General features: G+C 37.3%; 2 protein-coding genes across 15 annotated transcripts in view; one reads left to right on the forward strand and one right to left on the reverse strand.

Moving 5' to 3' along the window:
* Window positions 1-2,976: 2,976 nt before the first annotated feature.
* nme4 (NME/NM23 nucleoside diphosphate kinase 4) lies at window positions 2,977-6,931 on the forward strand. Its single transcript, XM_043235385.1, has 5 exons — window positions 2,977-3,248; window positions 5,529-5,659; window positions 5,732-5,833; window positions 6,055-6,167; window positions 6,294-6,931. Exons 1-5 carry the CDS (start codon window positions 3,134-3,136, stop codon window positions 6,412-6,414), a joined length of 582 nt encoding a protein of 193 aa, XP_043091320.1. The 5' UTR covers window positions 2,977-3,133; the 3' UTR covers window positions 6,415-6,931.
* Window positions 6,932-7,427: 496 nt separating this feature from the next.
* Window positions 7,428-20,744, reverse strand: part of nfixb (nuclear factor I/Xb) — a 227,670-nt gene continuing 214,353 nt past the window's right edge. For all 14 annotated transcript variants that reach the window (XM_043235377.1, XM_043235371.1, XM_043235370.1 and 11 more), the window contains 2 exons: window positions 17,487-17,578; window positions 7,428-12,878 (listed from right to left, as the gene is read on the reverse strand). In XM_043235377.1, the coding sequence (XP_043091312.1) occupies window positions 12,864-12,878; window positions 17,487-17,578 (107 nt within the window). In that variant the 3' untranslated portion in view covers window positions 7,428-12,863. The remainder of the gene's footprint in view (window positions 12,879-17,486; window positions 17,579-20,744) is intronic.

The following is a 20,744-nucleotide window of genomic DNA, read 5'->3' on the forward strand; positions in this document are numbered from 1 at the left end:
TTTTTTTTTTTTTTTTTTTTGTGTATAAAAATGAACCAAAATCAACATCTGAGCAAGTAACCAACCAGATTGTAGCGCAGAAAAGAATATGCATTCATAAAACGTGAATTAAATTATATTCCGTGTGGTTTTTACTACAGATAGCCTTGGATTATACAAGATTTGTATCTGAAAGAACCAGTTGAAAGGGAGCGTAGTTTGCTTTTAGGGTTAAAATAATTACTCTAATTGTTACATCGTTTTCAAATGAAGACGTGCTTTAAAATGCTTTGTTTATATAGAACTTGACGTTATAAAACATCTCTTAAATATTGTATACAGTCGGTGAACGGCATTATTTCTGTGGTTGGTAACTATGGTAACCGATTTGCCTGCTAACCGTTCGACTGTGACCGGAAGGAACAAAAAACCGCTAATGGCTCCCTGAGGTCTGCTAGGCTAGATAACCTTTGGTTAAGGATTAGCACACTTTACTAGCATTTGTTTCCTAACCGCGAGGAACTGTAAGAGCTAAGATAGAGCGGTTAGCAGCGTGGTAACAAAAGACAACGCGATAAAACGACATTTCAGCGAAGTCGTGCTAGCAAAGGAGATACTTGTACAAACCAAAGGCGCTTTAAGACGTTTTTTTAAGGCTATATTTTGGTACAAACTATGTTAAGAACATTGACGAAGTATTTTTTTTTTTCAAGAAAGTGTTGGAACATTAAAAAAATTGCTTATTAAAATATGTAACGCATTGTAACATAACACGTGTAATAAATAAACACTTTCGTGGCCAAATATTCATTATTAGCCAACATTAAGAGGCATTTTTCTTGACTTGGCAGTTCATGCAAATAATTTACTGAAACTTTTGACATTAACTACTTAATATTTACACCCCCTTGAATAAAAAAAAAAAAAGTGTTAATGGTCTTAACCATAAATTACCTGGTAAACCGTTTACTGGCAAAAAAAAAAATTAAGCAAAGGCACTCTTTAAAAGGCCGTTGTCACAGAAAGATTTTGGTAGAATATGGGAAGTTTGATTCAGAGTGGTATGGATGATCAGTTACGATAAAACATATTTTTGTGTTTTTTTGGAAAGTTGAACAGTGTTTTATGTTTTGCTATGCTGATTTAAAATAGTTCCTGTAAGTTCTGTTACAAGTCCTGTTAACTGAAACCAATTCATTAACGGCTAGATAATTCAGATTACTTCAAAACGTGTCAGTTTCATATCTTCATATAAGTTCTAGATGCTTATGGAAGTTAATTTAGGCCTAATTGCCCTTCTCAAATCAACCTGTTTTGTCTGAAGTCATCAGTAACGAACAACGTTGACTGTTCTTTACGTAAAAAGCTGTGTGGGCTTAAACATTGAGAAAACAAACAGGCTATCCTGTACTTTATCCACAATATTTACAGTATTTGTGCAATTCTGTCCTGATGAGATCAATTCTACCCTAAAACATACACTTTATATATTTAACTTTTTTAAATTTGTGCCCAGAAATGCATTATGCCCAATGCCTTGCAGAAGTATTCACACCCCTTCTTCTTCTTTTTTTCTTTTCACGTTGCTGTTTTAAAGAGAGACACTGCATGCAAAAACACACGATTTTGGCCTTTTTTTTTCCAGATTAGTGGACAGAAAACAAACAAAAAAGACATTAAGTGGCCAATTTTTCTAGCACTTTATCTATTTGTGTCAATAGACCTCAATCACTATACGTATTTTTAAAGGCTGATTTCTCCAAATAATTTTTTTCACCTAAACCGAACCATAAATCGCACACCAAACTTACCTTTTCATTACATATACCGAAGGTTTGCGCAGAGGGTTTATATTATCATTATCTTATATAATTTGCTTGATTACATACATTTCGATCACCCCCAAAAATTGTGAAAATGTAGTGTTGTAGTCTGTTCTAAGCAATATCTAGATACCTGAAATTCTGTCTGTAAAAAATGTTGAAACTGGCATCAATGTGTAATGCAAAAAAAACAACAAATTAAAATAAAAAAAAAAATAATTATATATATATATATATATATATATATATATATATATATATATATATATATATATATATATATAAATTATCCATGTAATCTATCAGCTGGTTAAGGCAATAACTACTGCTTTGGGGTTTTTTTCTAGCCTATTTATCTGCAAATTACCTTTTTCCCTCCCAAAAAATCAGTCTCAGTTCACACGATTGACTCCAAAACAAACCCTGGCATCGTTTAAATGTTATGCATCACGAAATCCCTAAATCCTAAATATTGAATTCGTTTAAGTTCGATTAATTGACCGACAAAGTGCATTTTAGACCGTGCTGCTTGTAAAAGACGCACAGCTCGACCTCTAGTGGAGGATGAGGGACATTCACGTGCCTTCACTGACGGTGGCTTCACGTTTACTGAAAGAAAATGCCAGGCGGGTTCAGTTTTAGATTAAATTCTCTTTATAATAGCATCTCGCCCTATTTGTTTTGTCGCACGTTTATCGGTGATCAGGGCCAAAGTTATACGCCGCTTCCTGCTATCAGCGACCACTTAATGCGACTGGAAGCGCCTGTTTGAAATGATCAAAAGTAGTCCGTTCAGTGTGTGTTTGTTCTCCTGCAAAGATTAACGTTTATTGTTTTGTCTCTCCGCCAGCCATCGATTTAAGCGTCCGTCCTTCGACCCAACTTTTAGGGCAAATAGCTAAAACATACCATGCAGATCAAACGCAATCCGACAAAATCTGTGCACGGGCTATTTTTATAGGTAACAGAAAGTTGATGCGTAGAGCAAAGCGTTCGTTCAGTTTCTTAAACGCTTCGTTTTGCGGCGTGTGCGTATCTTTCATGCCTGTCCAAACAGGAAATGGTGTTAATTAAGAGGCTGTGTTTGTGCACGTGATGACCGGTAATCGCTATAATTTCGTTTTTTTCTTCTTTTCCCATGACGGACGCACGCGCGCACGCCTCGTCTGAGCGCGCTATGATTGGACGCGTGACTTTGACCTGTCAGGTGAACGACCGCGCGCCCGCGTGCCTAACGGTCCCGGGGGTTAAAAGCGTCGGGGGCCGCTCGTAAGCTTTGGAGCGGTGAAAGCGCCACTCGGTGAAGTTTTCGGACACGTCTGACCTGGGAAATGAAAATGATGGCCGCGCGGTTTGCGCTGTGCGTGCGCGTCGCGCGAGCGGCCAGAGCGAGCTCCACGCGCGTTTTGGGACTGGGACTCGCGCGCAGCCTCAGCAGTGACTCAGGTTTGCTCACTTCTCTCTCTCTCTTTCTCTCTCTCTCTCAAGTTTCCATCCCAGATCAGGACATAAACCGGTTTTTTTAACGCGAAAAGGGACCGTTTGGGTCAGCAGTGAATAGAAGTATCACGGTAATGCTCGTTCTTCAGAGTTAACAATTTAAAACGCCGCCCCGGATAGAACTTTGGCGAACATTCTGGCAAAATTCCCTCGAATAAGAGCGAACGTTATTTCGGTAACGTTAACAGAACGTTCCTTCCGCGTTATCTGGTCCGTTAATTACGCTCTTAATACGTCACTATTTATGGAACGTTTTCTGCTGGGCGTTCGAAAAGCGTTTCAAAAAAAGTGTTCGAAAAATGTTTAAAAGTAACATTCCTATATTTTCGCAAAACTGCACACTAGAACGCCGTTGTGTTGAATCGCACAATCAAGATTAACATTAACACTTTTTTAAAAAAAAAGTTTATTAGCAAAATGTTCTTAGAGCATTTTTGAGTGAAGTTTTTGAGATCTTCGTCCAAAGTTCTGACAAGATTCTCTCAAAGTTAGCAACAAATGTTTTTTTCCCCCAAGTAGCCTGGTCTTTAATATCGCTCTCAAAATATCAGCGAGTAAACATTACATGCATCGTTCATGATTTTTTTTCTTAAGATTTATTTCTTTTTTTATCCTTAGAACTTTAAAAAGTAACATTCCGATCATTTTTGCAACATATAATATAGAATATAAATTTAAGGTTTTAATGTAAACCAGAAAAAAATTAAGTTTTTAGTAAATAATTTAAATAATTTTTCATAATATTGTTAGAACGTTCGTAAAACATGTTTAGCTCCAACAGTAATGCTACACTAAACTTTATTGTATAGTTTTCATAGACCTTTTACCAGTTATGTTATGTTTGTGTGTGTATATATATATATATATATATATATTTATATTTTTTTGTTTTTTTTTTTTTTTTTCCCATATATATTGTAGCTATTACAAAAATGACATTTTTAATTTAGAGGATAATTTAATGTTTCTGCCATATAAAGCAGGCACGCTGTGCTTCACTAATACTCCACGAGCTGCGCTCTGTTCTGCCGTGATCTGTGATTGGTTAATTGTGTTCACGTGGGCGAGCGCTGGCTGTATTAGGTTAGACGGGAGCTTGTGCAAGTTATTGTCTTTCTTAATACATTTAGTTGCACGGGTCAAAATCGCAGAGACATGCCCCAGAACACAACTAAAAGACACAAGCATGTTCTCCACAGAGAGCATAAAAGTTACAGTAGTATGAGTGGTTCCTTATTCTGTACATAGTACTGCTACGTTACTTTTTCTTCTGGCCAATTGTACAATTTTGGGACACCCAGAGATCAGCTCTTCAGGACCTCAGCCTGCTCAGAGAGTGTGTGACCGCTCCGCCTGAAGGCCTGTGTATTGGCAGCGTGTCGAGGTCACATCCAGAGCACATGTGTGCAACCAATTTAATTCGATCAAGCTTTAAGAAAGCGACCGCGTGTCTGTCACGATTGAAGAATCGTTTCTCTTACATTCAGACCGTTAGAAGAGATGGTCATGGGACACATTCACCCAGTGATATTAGATGAAGTAGCACACCGTTTCTGCAATTAATTCTAAAAAACTAAATGAGAGCATATACATATCTGTGTGTATGCATCTATGTATGGAATTGGATGAATATTAAATGTTTAAACCTTTTTCTGTTTTTCAGTTTCTTTCCGCAATGTATTTTTAAGCTGTATTTTGTTCTATTTATTGAATACATTTTATATTGTACAAAATATAAAACCTCTGTGGTTATTAAAGTACAGTGGCCAAAAAGAGCATTAAAAATGTGTATGTTCTGATGATGGCTTATCATTGCATAAAAAAAAATCAAAAGCAAGATATAAACTTTAAATGTAAAAATTAAACTTTAAAATTAAATGCTTTGTTATTGTACATTTAACATATATATATATGTATGTGTATATATATATATATGTATATATATATATATATATATGTATATGTGTATGTATATTTATATATATATATATATATAGCATTTTATCTATTTTTTATATATGTATATTTATATATATATGTGTGTGTGTATATATATATATATATATATATATATATATATGTATATGTGTGTAATTTTTTTGTATCTATATTTTTTACATTTTATATAAATGATCTAAAATTCCAAAAGTAGTGCATTATTTTAATATAATTATTTTTGTGTTTAAGTTGCATGAAAACTATCGCTCCGTCTTTGACCCGCTTTAGATTTTTCCGGCGTCGGAGAACGGACTCTGGTAGCCGTGAAGCCCGACGGCGTTCAGAGGCGTCTGATCGGCGAGATCATAAAGCGCTTCGAGCAGCGAGGATTCCGATTGGTCGGCCTGAAGATGCTGCAGGTGAGTGATCCGCTCAGGTGACGCTCGTGACTGAACGGGACGCGTTTCTACAGACCTCTGTGTGTTTTTCAGGCTTCTGACAAGCTTTTAGCTCAGCATTACGTCTCACTGCAGAGGAAACCCTTCTACTCCAGCCTGCTCTACTACATGACCTCAGGCCCCATAGTCGCCATGGTGAGGACCAATCAAACGGCAATGTTATAAATCACAGGAAAGATAATTTGATACACCGCCACGCGTCACACTTTGGGTTGTTAGTTCACCGCAATGCAAAAAAAGTACATTTTACACACAAAATTTTGACTAAAAATGCTAAATGATTGCATGTTTCTAGCATGATCATTGCATGTGTCACATTGTCATTGATATGCGCGCTCCTCATTGGTTGTTTACAGGTGTGGGAGGGGCATAATGTAGTGAGGTCATCACGTAAACTGGTGGGAGACACGGACCCCGCCGAAGCCGCTCCGGGAACTATTAGAGGAGACTTCAGCGTTCACATCAGCAGGTATTCACACGCGCGCCTGCTGCACACTACATAGTGCACACTCAGTAAGCTGCATGTAAATGGAGCACTAAAGCTCTGGTGAGCATCACCAGTGCAATGACTTTCCTCACTGTTGAATCCATTCAGAAATGTCATCCACGCATCCGATTCAGTGGAGGGGGCGGAGCGGGAGATCTCCCTCTGGTTTCATCGCTCGGAGCTCATCGACTGGGAGGGATGCGATCACAAAAACGTTTATCACATGTGAGTGTCGGTTTGAGACGTCTGTGCGTTGAACGGACTCTGCTCAATTTCCGTAATAGCAGAGGATGCTAATTACATGCAGTTTTTGGACCGCGAATGAGATGTTGTCATTTTAAAACGATCCGATGTAAATAGATTGAAATGTTCTATTTTATTAGAAATATTTAAGAAATGCAAAGACCTTTTGGAGAAAATGTTTACAAAAGGTGCCCTTGAATAATAGACTTTTAATTTAGCTTTCGACGCACAAGTCTTAATGGTTCCTAATTGTTCCTTAAAAGCTATTTTTGTTTTATTTCTACGGTGCTGATCAATATAACGAACTAAACGATGTACTTTAATACTGTCTCTTTTAATACTAATAAAAAAAAATAAACATTTTTATCAGATGCTTGTCATCCAAACCCAGTCCCTTCACTCGGGAAAATGCATTAAATATGCAGTAAATAATTAATAATAATATTGTTAATTTAATTAAACGTGACAAAGGTGCATCAAATAAATGTCTGCTGCAACACAAATGCGCTGAAAGTTGTTTTTTCCATCAGAATCAGTGACATTTAGTGAAATCACTTGCTTATCCTCTGCAGTGAATGGGTGCCGTCAGAATGAGAGTCCAAACAAATGATAAAAAAAGTCATCCCCGCCACTCCAGTCCATCAGATAACATCTTTTGAAGCGACAAGCTGCATGTTTGTCCATCACTAAGATGTCCATAATACGTAAATGTTTGAAAAAGTGCATCTCCTGTTGACCTCTCACCACGAAATCCAACACTCATGGATTACTGATAAGGTTTAATCAGCTGTTTGGACTCTCATTCCGACGGCACCCATTCACTGCAGAAGATCCGTAACGTACTGCTCTCGTACAGAGAGATCTCGCCTGCACCTCGGACGGCCTAAAGGTTGAATACGTTTTCATTTCCTTTGACACTTGTTTAAATAATTTCAAGTCGCCCCGAGGGGCCCCTGGGGGCTAAAAAAAAAGCTGAAAATAACCACACCGACTCGAACGTTACAGTCAAGAACATCCTTTTATTCAATCAGTTAAAGGTGCTGCTCTTACTTGTTTTTCTTATTATGGAAAAGAAATTGTAATCAACACATGCATTTCACCATGAGCTCTGGAAGGCGTGTGGACTGAGAAGGGCGCCGCTCGAGGAGTTCGGACGAGACCGGAGCCGCCGGGGGTTCACGCTACTCTAAACGCATCCGAATGCCCACCGCTCAACAAAGAGAGTACAAAAGTAAATATACGAAAGAAAGAAAATGGACGGTCAGTACCAGGGAGGGACAACCAGAGTGCCAAACACGTGTCCGTCGCTATGGCTTTCGCTTATTACAGATATTAAGAAAATCACAGCCAGCGCAGACGCCGGCTTCACGGACTCGGGAAAGTGAAACAATTGCATATTTTGTTTGAGGGAAGGAAGCGAGTTGTCGGCTTTTGCTGGTGAGTTTACGCAGAATTTCAGTTTCGCTCGGGTTTTTTTTTTTGGCGCCGCGCGTCACTTTGGTATGAGTTCGGCTCGTAACGCTGGGCTCGAAAGACTGTGTCGCTTTCCCTGGGCTGAAACCGCTCCGTTTTGTTTTTAAGGTGCTTCGTCTCAATTTTTTTTTTTTTTTTTTTTTTTAGTTTTAAATTAAATATCTGGTCACGTACAACCATTCAAAAGGTGCGTCATCGATACGGATTCTCAATGCAATATCAATACAGACAGATCGTAGCAAATCAAACGAATTTGGTAACAAAAAAAAGAAATAAATAGCTCAAAAACTCGCCTATTCTACCTCCAGCGCTCGGCCTCGGTCGTCCAGCCGAGGCGCCCGTCTGTCGGACGGCCCACCAGAGCTCACCGGCGTAACTTGTTCACGTACATTAACTGTTCAATGGAGAAGCTGAAGAGATCGGTATGAATACAACGTGAAGCGTACAGACAAGAATAACATGTGAGCTAACTGCATTCTGCTCAGACAACATTTTTTTTTCGTACTTTTCGTTTTTTATTCTTTTTATGTATTTTTTTTTTATTTTAAAACCCCTCCGTTCAGAGAAAAGGGGCACAGGGAAAAGGGTGATGGTTATGCAACTATAGACTACTCCAGTGTCCAAAAGAGGCAGAAGACAAGATTACAGAGGAAGGAAAAGCAAGACAGAAAGTTTTTTTTTTTGTCATTTTTCTGTTTTTTACAGTTTTCTTAATTATTCAACAATAAAAAGAGGAACTAAGTCACACCGATTTCCTTTAGTACTATATATACTGCTTTGAAGAAGTCGCGGAAGGAGAAATACAGAAGTTTGAACGAGGGGATTTATTTTTTTTTGTTTAGGTTTTTTTTTTTTTTTTTTCTTTTTTTTGAGATGGGCACTCAGGATTACAAGATGGTGTCTGTGAACAAAAGGCACTTTTTAGGGACAACCTTTATGATGCTCTGAGTCTAACACTAGATCACAAAACAAATATTTAGAGTCATTTACACAGGGGCCAGTAGAGGGCGCTGCTGATCCGGGGGGAGGGGTTCCAGCTCAACTCTCTTTCTGATTGGTCGCTGACTTTGTTTGGGGGAAATCTGCTCGCGAAAAGAATTGCATTTCACCCCAAAATTTGTAATATTTTTCTGAAATATACAGAGCCTCACAAATGATTTGGAAAAATAAAATACATTTTTTATGACTTAAACGTCTTTGTTTTTCGTAAATCGTAACCACGTTGTGCCGATTTGTTCTGACATATTGTAATAAATCACGGACACGGTGCGCTAATACGTTTCATAACTTTTGTAAATCGTAGCCACATAGTTCCTTCGTTGCAGCTTCTGTTTGCAAAATTATTCGTAGAAATGTACTAACTCGTTTCCTTGTTTGTGTCAATTGTGGCCACTTTGTACTAATATCTTTGATTATCGTGAAGTTTTTTAATTTGCAACCACAATTTAACTAAAGCGAGGGAATAAATCGATGAAACTAAAATCCTTAATTCCTAGAGTCACGTGTGGGGCTCTGTAGAAAAACGTCTTTTTTGAGATTCGCAAGTTTAAAAGTTATAAAAGATAAATTCACGTCACACCTCCCATCTCACTCCAATTTTTAGCTCACCACGGGCTTTTTTTAGTTTATTCGAGCTGCATTAAAGCCTCTCCCGTAAACAGGGAAGATCTTGTCATACCTTTCATACCAATTGAACATTTTCTATGTACAAAAAGCCAGCGAATTTCAGATGGGACGCTTGTTAAGGACTACGGCGGTTCGGGCGATCCAAAGCATGGAAGTCCTAGAAAACTGGAATGCATAGCATGAAGTCAAAAACGCCGGAAAAAAATCCCGCATTTTATCTCGATAAAAGTCGTAAAACCTCTTAGGACGTCACCGGCCGACATTCTTTGATCGCTTCGGAGAAAAGGTTGGAGGAAAAATGCCTTTTGTCACAACCTTGACCACGATGAACCCCCTCCCCCCTTCAGTGAATACAAAAAGGAAAGAGCACTGAACGTTTTTTTTCTTCTAAAATTTGTCTTGATAACACTTATTTTTCGTCTTCTTACGTATAATAGAGATCGAGTGTACTTTGATCCATAAAAAGCACCTGTTTTATTTAGTGATATATTCTGACGCGTCGCAAAAAACTGCTTCTTCAGCCCTCCTAAGTTTTGAGAACAAATTATTACAAATGAACATTTAAAAAAAAAAAAAAAAAAAAAAAGCAGAAAAAGGAAAGATTACAAAATGAATTCCCAAAACTTACAAAGAGCGTGTTCTCTCTCTCTCTCTCTGTCTGTCCTGTAGTTTAGAGTCCCGGACGGCGAGGACTTTACTATAATAAAAGGATTTCACCTCTACGCTTTCCTGTACACCCTAACAATGAGACAAACACAGTTTCTACCCAAGGCATTGCACATGGCTCAATCAACACACTTTATTTTGCAATAACAAATACTTCCTGTCCAAACACAAAAGAAATCAAAAGCCGTGCATTTTCTTTTTTTTTTTTCTTTTTTTTTTTTTTAACTACGCTATCGATACGTATTTCGCGGAAATCTGATTTCCGCCAGTTGATTATTATTATTATTTTTTTTTTCGCTCTAATTATTAAGTGCAGAACTGGGTTTTTTTCGGGACCGGTACTTCTGAACGGATATCTGATTTGTGATCATGCCATACTTCAAAAAATAACTAGACTGCCACTGAGCTTATTAGGCAAATAAGTAAAAAAAAAAATGTATATATAAATATATATGGATATATCCTGTATATATAAAGATGTTTGTAACTAGTGAGCTGACGCTTGCTTTTTTTTTTTTTTTTTCTTCTTCTCATAAAAATTTCACGCTCCTCTATAGCTTATATGCAAGAAAATAACCTGAATTCATGTTTAACAAATTGCATAATGGGAATACAGAGGCACTTCCTTTGATTAGAAAAGAAAAGACCATTGCCATCACGATTCTCGTGTTAGTTTTCTACCAAAGCGATGACACGGCCGCCGTCCGGCAACAATGCTTCCCTGCAGTGAGATACATGGTCAGGCAGTCCAGTTATTTTGTGAGGTTACCGATTACAGCTGCGTCGAAAAACAAAACTTTATCAGCGGATGAAGATCGCCCTACTGTAAAGGCTTCCCTTTGTAGTCAATCTGCGGAGGAGAGCGCGTGCGTGCGTGCGTGTGTGTGTGTGTGTGTGTGTGTGTGTGTGCGGACAGCCGATGCCGAAACGTCACCGAATTAAACGAGCGGTGAAATGCTAATAAAAGCGGCCCGAGCCGCCCACCTCCCTCTGAGCACGGCTATGATATGTCACACATTCTTTTGCTCCGCAGCGAGGTCACGTGTTCTTGGAGCACAGACTTCTGGGAGTGTAAACAGGTACGTAAACGAAACGCAGAAGTGGGCGTGGCTCGCGGGCCGGTTTTATTAGTCGTAATGATTCAGGGACTTTTATTATGCCTCGCTACTATGATGAAATAAATAACGGAACGACTAGCTTGGGCTAGTAAAAAAAAAAATGTTTTTTTTATTAAATTAGTTTTATGCTACTAATTAAAAGTTTTACCATTTAAAACAAAGTTATGGCTTTAGTTTTCGAACAAAGAGTGAAATTAGTTTGAAATTAATAAAAAGAATGCCATTTTTTTATTTTACAAACTATTTAAAAATCGTAACTCGGTCACGCGGCTGCAAAGGTGTGGTCACATTTAGCGAAATTTTGCGAGGGAAATTGTTATTTCGAATACGAGTTTCGGAAGATTCAAGATTGTCAAACTAATTTGTGTTGACCAATGAACTGTGAAAACACCAGCGGCGTTTTGTGCTTCACTACGTTACCGAGAATGAACGATTATTTTGTAAAATTAAAAAAATACTGCAAAAATGATCCGTGAAAATTTACAGGCTAGTCATTTTAAAGAGATAATTCACCAAAAACCTGATGGCAGCCATCGACTTACAAAAATACAATGCGAGCCGATGGGTGCCATTACCTGTTTGGCTATCACCTTTTTTAAAACAACTGCGTTCAACAGAAGAAGCAAATTTGTACCGATTTGGAAAAACTTGACAAAACTGTCACTCTTGAGTCCGTCTGACCTGGATTTTTCTTCACTTGATTCAATTCAAAGGCGGTGAATGCGACCGCACCTTAAGTGTGTGTCGGTTGGCCTCATTCATCCTATAGGAGTATTAATAAAAAAATCTGGTGCTGTCTAGTTGGCACTTGGCGACTAATTTTTCAAAATTCAGTCCTGTATTACGAGAACAGGTCTCCGGGGTAGCTTTTTGTGTGCCAGGTTGGTTTTTCTCCGCTTTTAAAATGTGCAAATAATGTCCGCCGTCGATCCCATTTTCAATAGTGCACGTCAAACTAGTGTTCTTCTCATTACTGTAGTGCAATACTTCTGCTGCTCGTAGTTAGTTTAGTAATTGACCGCGAAAGGGAAAAAAGAGACGTTTCTACTGCATGCTAATCAGGTAAAATAGAAACGTCTGGGGCTCTTATTATTTAGTGTTGCCTGTGCGCTGAACATCAGCACGCTTAAGTGTTTTAAAAAGAAAACCCATGGGTTTAATTGGTCAAACTCTTGCGTTTTTTTTTTTTTGTGTCTGAATCCTCACCACTGAAACGGTTGATAATCCCAGCCATTGTACACTACTTCCTTGTTCCTAGTAACGTTTTCTGTCTGTGTTCGTCGGGTTGTTGCCGTTGGTCTGGTGACGGTTCTTGCGAGATGCTGTCGGTCCCTCACCTCCTGCCGTGATCTCAAAGTCTTTGTCGGAGGTGGAGGAGCGGGCTTGAAGGGCGTCTGGCGGTTGGCAAGTACAGGGTCGAACGTTTCCCAATCGTATGCTGCTCACGTTTTTAGGGCGCGTTTGGGGTCGGAGGGGATTTTCAAAGAGGATTTTTTTTTTTTTTTGTCATAAAACTTCCAAATTGTGTCGACAGGTTGCAGGCAGGACCTCGTCAAAGGAACCATGACTGTAAAAACACAATGGAGGAAGGCGCTGTTAGTGTTAAAATATAGAAACAAATTTTTTTTATTATTATTAAAGAATAGTACCAATACTGATAACTTGGTTGGACCACACTGGCTGACATCTGAATAGTCGACTGATAGTTGAAAAGGATAGTAAATGAAACTTTAAACTTAATTTAATATAAAAACAAAAAGAGTACTGAGCTATTAAACTGTATTATACACTGAAAAAAATAAATAAATAATAATAAATTATATATATATATATATATATATATATATATATATATATATATATATATATATATATATATATATATATATACACACACACACACACACACAATTATCTGATATCGATATTTGTTTTAACAATTTTTAAAGAAGGAAAAAAAATCCAGTCAAAGGCATTTTACATTATTCCACTGCTCTTCAAAAAAAGTAACTTTAAAAAATATTTAAAATTAAATAACTTGGGGCTAACACTCGTTAACAACAACAGAACAAACTTTTAAATTCAAATACATTTCACACTTATGATGATTTAATGTTTCAACATTTAGTCAAATCTAAATATTTTATTAATATTAAGTTAGTAAATGTATTTTATATCTTCATAATTGAAGGATATATGTTGCGTTTATTTAGAAACATAAACAACCTTTTTAATTTCCTTAAACTGATTAAGTGAAAAGTATTGTCACCCTATAATTAATTTTTTTTATTAGTATACATTAAATAAAATATGTTTAATTTATTTAGTGAAATGTATTTACACAAAGCTATAATTTGAAAAAAGTTAATTAAAATATAACACAAATTTTACGTGAAATGTATTTTATTGTCACAGACCTATAATTAATTTTTACAATTTAATAAACTAAATAAAAAAAATACTTAATTGTCATTGTTGTTATAATTTAATAATCCGTTTACTTTTTCATAAATGTAATACTGTAAATTTAAATGACTGAATTTATTAAATGGTGTTTTATTGTACGCACTATATTACATTTCACACTAACTTTATCATCTTAAAGCAACAGTGCATGTTTCAGTATGCACTGCTATTATAAGCTTAAACATTTGCAACAGTGTCAACAGTTGTATATTATTTTTAAGCAATATTCCTGAAACTTCAAGATGCGCGTGTCTGCAGAAGGTGAAGAGACGCTGCCGTTTCTGCTGTGAGCACTAGAGGTCAGGCTGGACTCTCGGAGCTCCCGAAGCTGACCTGCTCACCACATGGGCCTTTACGACACAGCCTGACCTGAAGTGAAGCAGCAGTCCTCCCTCGGGGGAGCTCTGACGCATCTCCACATACCATCACACTGACTTTATCAGCAGCAGCAGACGCTCCGTTAATGCATCTCAGGAGCTCAGCTCGTAAAGTTCAGACATCGCGCTGATAACGCCGACCAAGTTTATGGGTCCTTCACGTCACGCTGGAACTAAAGAGTGTTTCCCAATAAAAACACTTCACGTCTTTGTCAAGCTGATGCTTTTAAATAAGAAAGTCATTTAAGCGAGCCGAAGACCCATCTCTGCACGTTTCACTGTTTATTCTAAACAGATTGTGGTCGTCAGTACAGCAGCCCAGCTGATAAACACACAGTAAAACCTCTATAAACCACACGGCTATTAACTGAGCCGACGTATTAGAAAAACATGCTCTTAATATTCCTATTATAGTAGAAAAAAGAACAATTGGTTCATTAATGAATAATATTAATAAGTGCATTTAGAAATACTACACCATTTTATGTAAAAATATCCACAAAAGTAATACATTATATAAGCCAGTTTGCTTTAATATGACACTGTAAACTGAATTTGATATAATAAATTATACATAAAATAATGTTACAAAAATAAAATAATTGTAATTTTAATTGCACATGTAGTATATGCGGTATATGTATCTTTATAATAACTTGTATGTATATTTTAACTAAATTCAAAATGATGAGAATCATAATTACTTGCACAATATTTTTTGATTATTCACAAACAAAATAAGATTTGTAAATACTGTGTGTGTGTATATATATTATATATATATATATATATATATATATATATATATACACACACACACACAGTATTATATATAAATAATACACATGTATATTAGAAAAATGCTATGTTTAAATTGTAAATATCTAAATACTTTCCAATTATATACAATGTTTGTATATATATATATATATATATATATATATATATATATATATATATATATAATATATGTAAACAAAAAAATTTTTCGGATGCAATTAATTTGACAGCACTAATTATTTTACGTAACATTCTTAATAGTTTGCAGACTGCTAGACGAACGATATTTTAAATAGAAAATAACATTTATAATACACTACACCAATTCTTCACATTTTGTACAACTGAATGCTTTCACAGGCTAAAGTACCTGCACAACAGCCGTTTGTTGGGCTATGTATTGAGTGGTAAAGTGAAGCGGGCCGGAGCGTTTGATGTGCGACCGCTCTTTCAGACCGGAGCGGGATTGTTACTCCTGATTGGTTTTACAAAACTCTCTGGAAGTCAAATCCTGGAAGCACTTTGGATGAGAGGCTCCGTCAGGAGGGGCGGCGGGTAACTTTTGTTCTGGTTGACTCTTGCAGGTCACGCAAACACCCCGTCCCGCCCCGGGCTCCAGCCCAACAGCCACTCGGGCCAAGTAACTCTTCCCCTGTAAGCTGTACTCCTCCCATCTTCCCCCCGTAATCCTTGGCAGTGACCAGCTCTGCCCCCCCCCACCCTCAAGTTCAACTTCAACTGCCTGTGACATCATGTCTCGTTGCTGTGGGCAACCAGACAGTTGGGACGTGACTTTTCAGTTTAGGGGCCGTGCTTCAACTTTGCCTCTCTTTTCTCCGTTGCTGTCTCACATTTCCGCACTTCTTTTCTCGGAGCTGAAAGAGGCTCTCCGTGCGGACACGCAGCTTCATACACTTTAAAGACGCCCTTAAACTGTTTCTATGTGCCTACATTAGATGACCATTAGAGCTAAAACTCTGCAGGATCTTCACTAATGTCATTTTCGCGCAGTGTGCACTTTGTTATCAGTGCGCTTTTTCAAAATGAAAAGCGTCTCTTGACAACAAAAAAATGGTGTTTTGGTGACTTTCACAATTATTAATGCATTTTCTCGTCGCACATTTACAAGTAAAAATATTCATAATTATTCAAACACTTTTTTTTGCTTCGTGCCTATTGGATTAGATTATTAGTGTCTTTTCTAAACGTTTTCTTCTGAAATAAGTATTTACAGGATATTTTCTCATCATTGGCATCATTTTTGCTTTGTGTCTTCTGGCAAAACTGGTGTTTTTACAATTATTAGTTCACCTACTCGCTGCACAGTTTGAAATAGTATAAAATAACTAGCTAAAAAAACCTAAATAATCAATTTCGCAAACAGCAAGTGCGACCTTTATTGGCGGCTAGGTCTGTTAAATTATGACCAAAAACCTAAAAGTCATTTTTGTGCAATATTTATTTTGGAAAGTATTTTTGCTTTGATATTTTTGTTACCTAACACAATAACATTTTAAAGTATAATCGAAGTATTAAATATCTTTTGGGGGCACGTGAATGCTTAAGTGCGAGTTACAGCCTTGTGAAATGTTTTGAAATGAAATGAAGCTGAAGCACAATTAATAATGCACAATTTCTAAAACAAATAAACAATTATTTCTCACTGCTTCTTGCTTTTATTAACGGATTACACTGAAGGAAAATAACTAAAAATCATAAATTAATCAATTATATTTGGATTAATGTGTATATTAAATTAAAATTAATGCATTTAATGCAACAGTAACAAATAAAAATACTTTACTGTTGGTGTGAAATAATTATAACAACAGTATATCTTGCTTTTGTTGATCAATTCAAATTATTAAAGTACTTTCTCAATGCACAATACAAATAAAAATAAAAAGTGCACTGTTTTAGTGTAATAGTAACATGCCGTACTCTTTTATCAATGCCTGTATTACAACTAAAGCATTTCTCAATGCATAATAAACGAGCAAATAAAGTAACTCGCTGCTAATTTGCACACTCAAGCAGTTTACCTCTGACGGGACCTTCTAAAATTTAGGGTGAACAAACTGGAAAATGTGCGAAATCAGACAAAGCCAAGCCACCGCCAAAGAGTCGCGACGGGGGAGAAGACCAGCAGAGGGTGATAGCGAGTCGAGAAATGAGTTAAAGGTGGTGGAAAATAAAGGGTGAAATCCAGAGAGGCCGACCAGCAGAGGGAGGAGGTGAGAGCGGGTGAGCTAGCGGCTTCAGATGGTCACCATGTGTTGAGGAGCAGGGAGCCGGCCCGGGGCGGGTGTGCTTTACACATTAATGACTAAAGTGGACCGGGTGATGGAGGAGGTGCGGTGCGGTGGCTGTACATTCGCAACGCTCAAATCAACTACACCACGCCGATCGGCTCCAGTTATCACAGACCCGCTCCAGATGGGCCCGGCACCCAGGAGCAGAGAGCATCATGGGAAACCAGGAGAGCAGGAGCCGGCTAACGCGCTAAGATTCATGCTTTTAAACACTTTGGAGTATGACGGAGTGAGAATCACCTGCGTCTGCTGGGGTATGTTCAGAAAGTTGTTGTCCCGTGATCCGATGCTGACAAACCTGTTGGGAGCTGTGGAGCCTGGCGTGGAGTATGCTGAGGGAGAGAAAGAGGAAGAGAGACAGAAAATATATATATATACATATATATATATAAATGTATTTATTTAAATCACCATGTGCAATCGTTCAGTCATTAAAATAAGTTTTAGTCAATGCGATCTATTTGATTCCGAAAAGATACACCGTGCGAATTTCATGAAATGCACAGCCTGTGCTGAATTGACTTGTTGGCAAACAAACTAATGAAATTTATGTAAGAGTTTATGATTAAAGATGCGCTGTGTTTGATTGTTCTCGGTTCACACGGTTGGAGATCAGTAGGTTGAAAAGGTGTTTGAATCTGCAGATCGGTTTGAAGTCATTATCAAATTTAGGGCAGTTTTTGTTTGGTTAGACTCCGTGGTGTAACTGTTCATCAAATATAGAGATCTAGCATAAATCAGTGTGTGTGTGTGTGTGTGTGTGTGTGTGTGTGTGTGTGTGCAAAAACATGGAGAAATCAAACACAAAGAGCTGTATTTGTTCTACGGTTTTCATCGGCAAACATTCAAAAAGGCGACAAAGATAAGCTGCTTTGTTCATGAAATTCTACTTTACCGCTGATAACTTAATATAGAATTGGGTTCTATGTCATATAGAATGTGTAAAATATCAATGGAAAGATTTAAACCTTTATATTCTATGATTTACAAACGATTTTTATTAATACAGAATGTTTTATTACACATATATAAACACTAATATAGAAACTTATTATTACAGAATTAATTTTACCGTCATTTTATGTTAATTTCATTATATCAAATATAAATGCCAATATAGGAACTCCTGTGATTGCAGGACTGAATTCTACATTGCAAACAAATTCTATATGAGTGTAGAATTGAATTGTATCTTTTAATACATGAACACTAATATATAATAAGCTGTAATCGCAAAACAAAACTGAATTCTAATTTAATGCAAATGAATTCTATATTAACGGAATTTATAGTTTCTATAAACCTTAGACCGGGGATTCAGAACCATAAAACACAAAAGTTATCCGGCAGAGTAAATCTGTTCATTGGTATTAATTATTTACCGACTGTTTGTGCCATGTTGTTGTTGTTATGGCCATTATATAAAAACAATTCCAAGAGCCCATGTGTATTTTCTTTTATGGCTAAAGGGTTTTCAGGCCATTTGATTTGTATTTTAGGGTTACAACCCATAATACATTACCTCTAATACGCAACGCTGCAACAAAAAAACCCTCTCTATTAATTCGTGATCAGGTTTGTTAAGTGCTTCTGGAGAATCAGCAACATATAAACACATAAAAAGACACACACAAACAACATAAAAAACTATTGAAACAATGAAAGAAAACCCAATGAAAAGGAACGAAAAACAAAAATAAGAAACATGATAGAAAGGAGGAAAAGTGCTCCGTCCAGTGCCCCGTCTGTGGTGAGTGAATATTTTACGGTATGTCTGATTATCCACCGATACGCCACCTCCTTTCAGAACGGCCCAAATTTGGATCATGTACTGACGAACTGACCTTTAGACCAGCACTGGAGCTCAACTATCACATTTCCACAGGCCAAAAGCTAACCAGCAATGTGAACGTAACCAAAACAAACTCAAATGAAAGCAACGTAAAAATTACAAAGTATGGGTTTCTGGATGTTGCATTCGGGAGCGTAAAGGCCCTTTCACGTCACGGCTACAATGCAGTTTGACCAGCGCAAACCAACCTGGACCGGAACACAAGTTCAAGAGGGTCTAAGCTGGTCTCTTCAGTTTTGGTAGTTACAAATTCCTCCGTCTTGTTTTGATTTTAGCGCCAGGGCTGCCACCAAAATAATGAGGTCAAGCGAACCGTACAATAATAGTGGCATTTTGAAAACAGTTTGAAGTATTTTGGAGTCTACTTTAACTGCCCTAAATTTGCACCCTTCAATACAGAGCCCCCGAGAGGACATGGTCATGGAAAAAACAATGACATGGGAGGAAAAAATGTTTTTCGAGGATTCTGCATTTGCAAAACCTTTGCATTCTTACTAGGTACTTGGCATTCGCTTGTAAAAGAATTGTCCAAATAAATTTAGTTTCCACTAAATGCATTTTTTCTTTAAGAAACCCCCATGAAATTTATCGCAAACGTATTGTTTTCCCCCAAGAGAATGTTAACTCGCAAAATTAACTCTTACAAATGTCTTGCATTCCCCCACGATATTTCGTTCACTTGCATTCTCCCTAAAAATTGAATTGAAAGCAAAAGTTCTCTTGCAAAAGTATTGTGTTCCTCAAAAAACATTACGCACTAATCGCAAATGATTTGCCTTAGCGTTCACTTGCAAATCTTTTTTGCGTTCCCTTTTTAAAAAGTACCGCGTTCCCCCAGAAAACTTTACAGCATAAAGCATTAACTTGCTAAACTTATGTAAAGTCTTTAAAAACGTATGCAATCCTTTGTGAAGGTAATACCGAACGCTCCGTGGACTTATTCTGTATTCTTTTAAAAAAAGTATCATATCGTTGATAATATCGCGTTCCCCCAAGAAACTTTGCGTTCGCTTGAAAAACGTTGGCGTTACAACTTAAGAAAAGCATTGTGTTCTATTGCAGAAGTATTGCGTTTCCGAGTAATTCTGCGTTCACTCGCGAATGTATTAGTCCCCCGAATAACTTTGCATTCGCTTACGAAACTTTTGCGATATCTTGCAAAAGTACTATGATCCCCCGAGAAATGTTGCGTTCGCTTACAAAAAGTTTGCATTATCATCTCGCAAAAATTTGTGCGAGCGAACAAAATGTTTCTCAGGAAAAAGCAAACCGTTTTGCGAGGGAATGCGGACGCTTTCTAAGTGGCTGCAAGCTTTCTTGTGGCAAACGAAAACGTTTTGTGAACAAATGCAAGTTTTTTCCGAAGAACGAAAAAAGTTTCGCCGTTCGACGCAAAAACACCATTTTTTTTTTTTTTTTTCCTCCCATCTCATTCCCCCAACCCCCAGTACCACGTCCCTCCACACTTCAGCGACATTTTAATGGATGTGAAACCTTCAAAAAAAAAAAAAAAAAAAAATGACTAGGATTTTGGAATAAAAATACGAAAAAATTTAGTACTAGTAGAGTAGTTCTGACCCACCGGTTGGCGAAAATTACGACTAACGGGCATGTCATGTTAACTTCAAGACAAACTAGATGGCACA

Source organism: Puntigrus tetrazona, chromosome 3 (genome assembly GCF_018831695.1).
Source record: "Puntigrus tetrazona isolate hp1 chromosome 3, ASM1883169v1, whole genome shotgun sequence".
Lineage (NCBI taxonomy): Eukaryota > Metazoa > Chordata > Actinopteri > Cypriniformes > Cyprinidae > Puntigrus > Puntigrus tetrazona.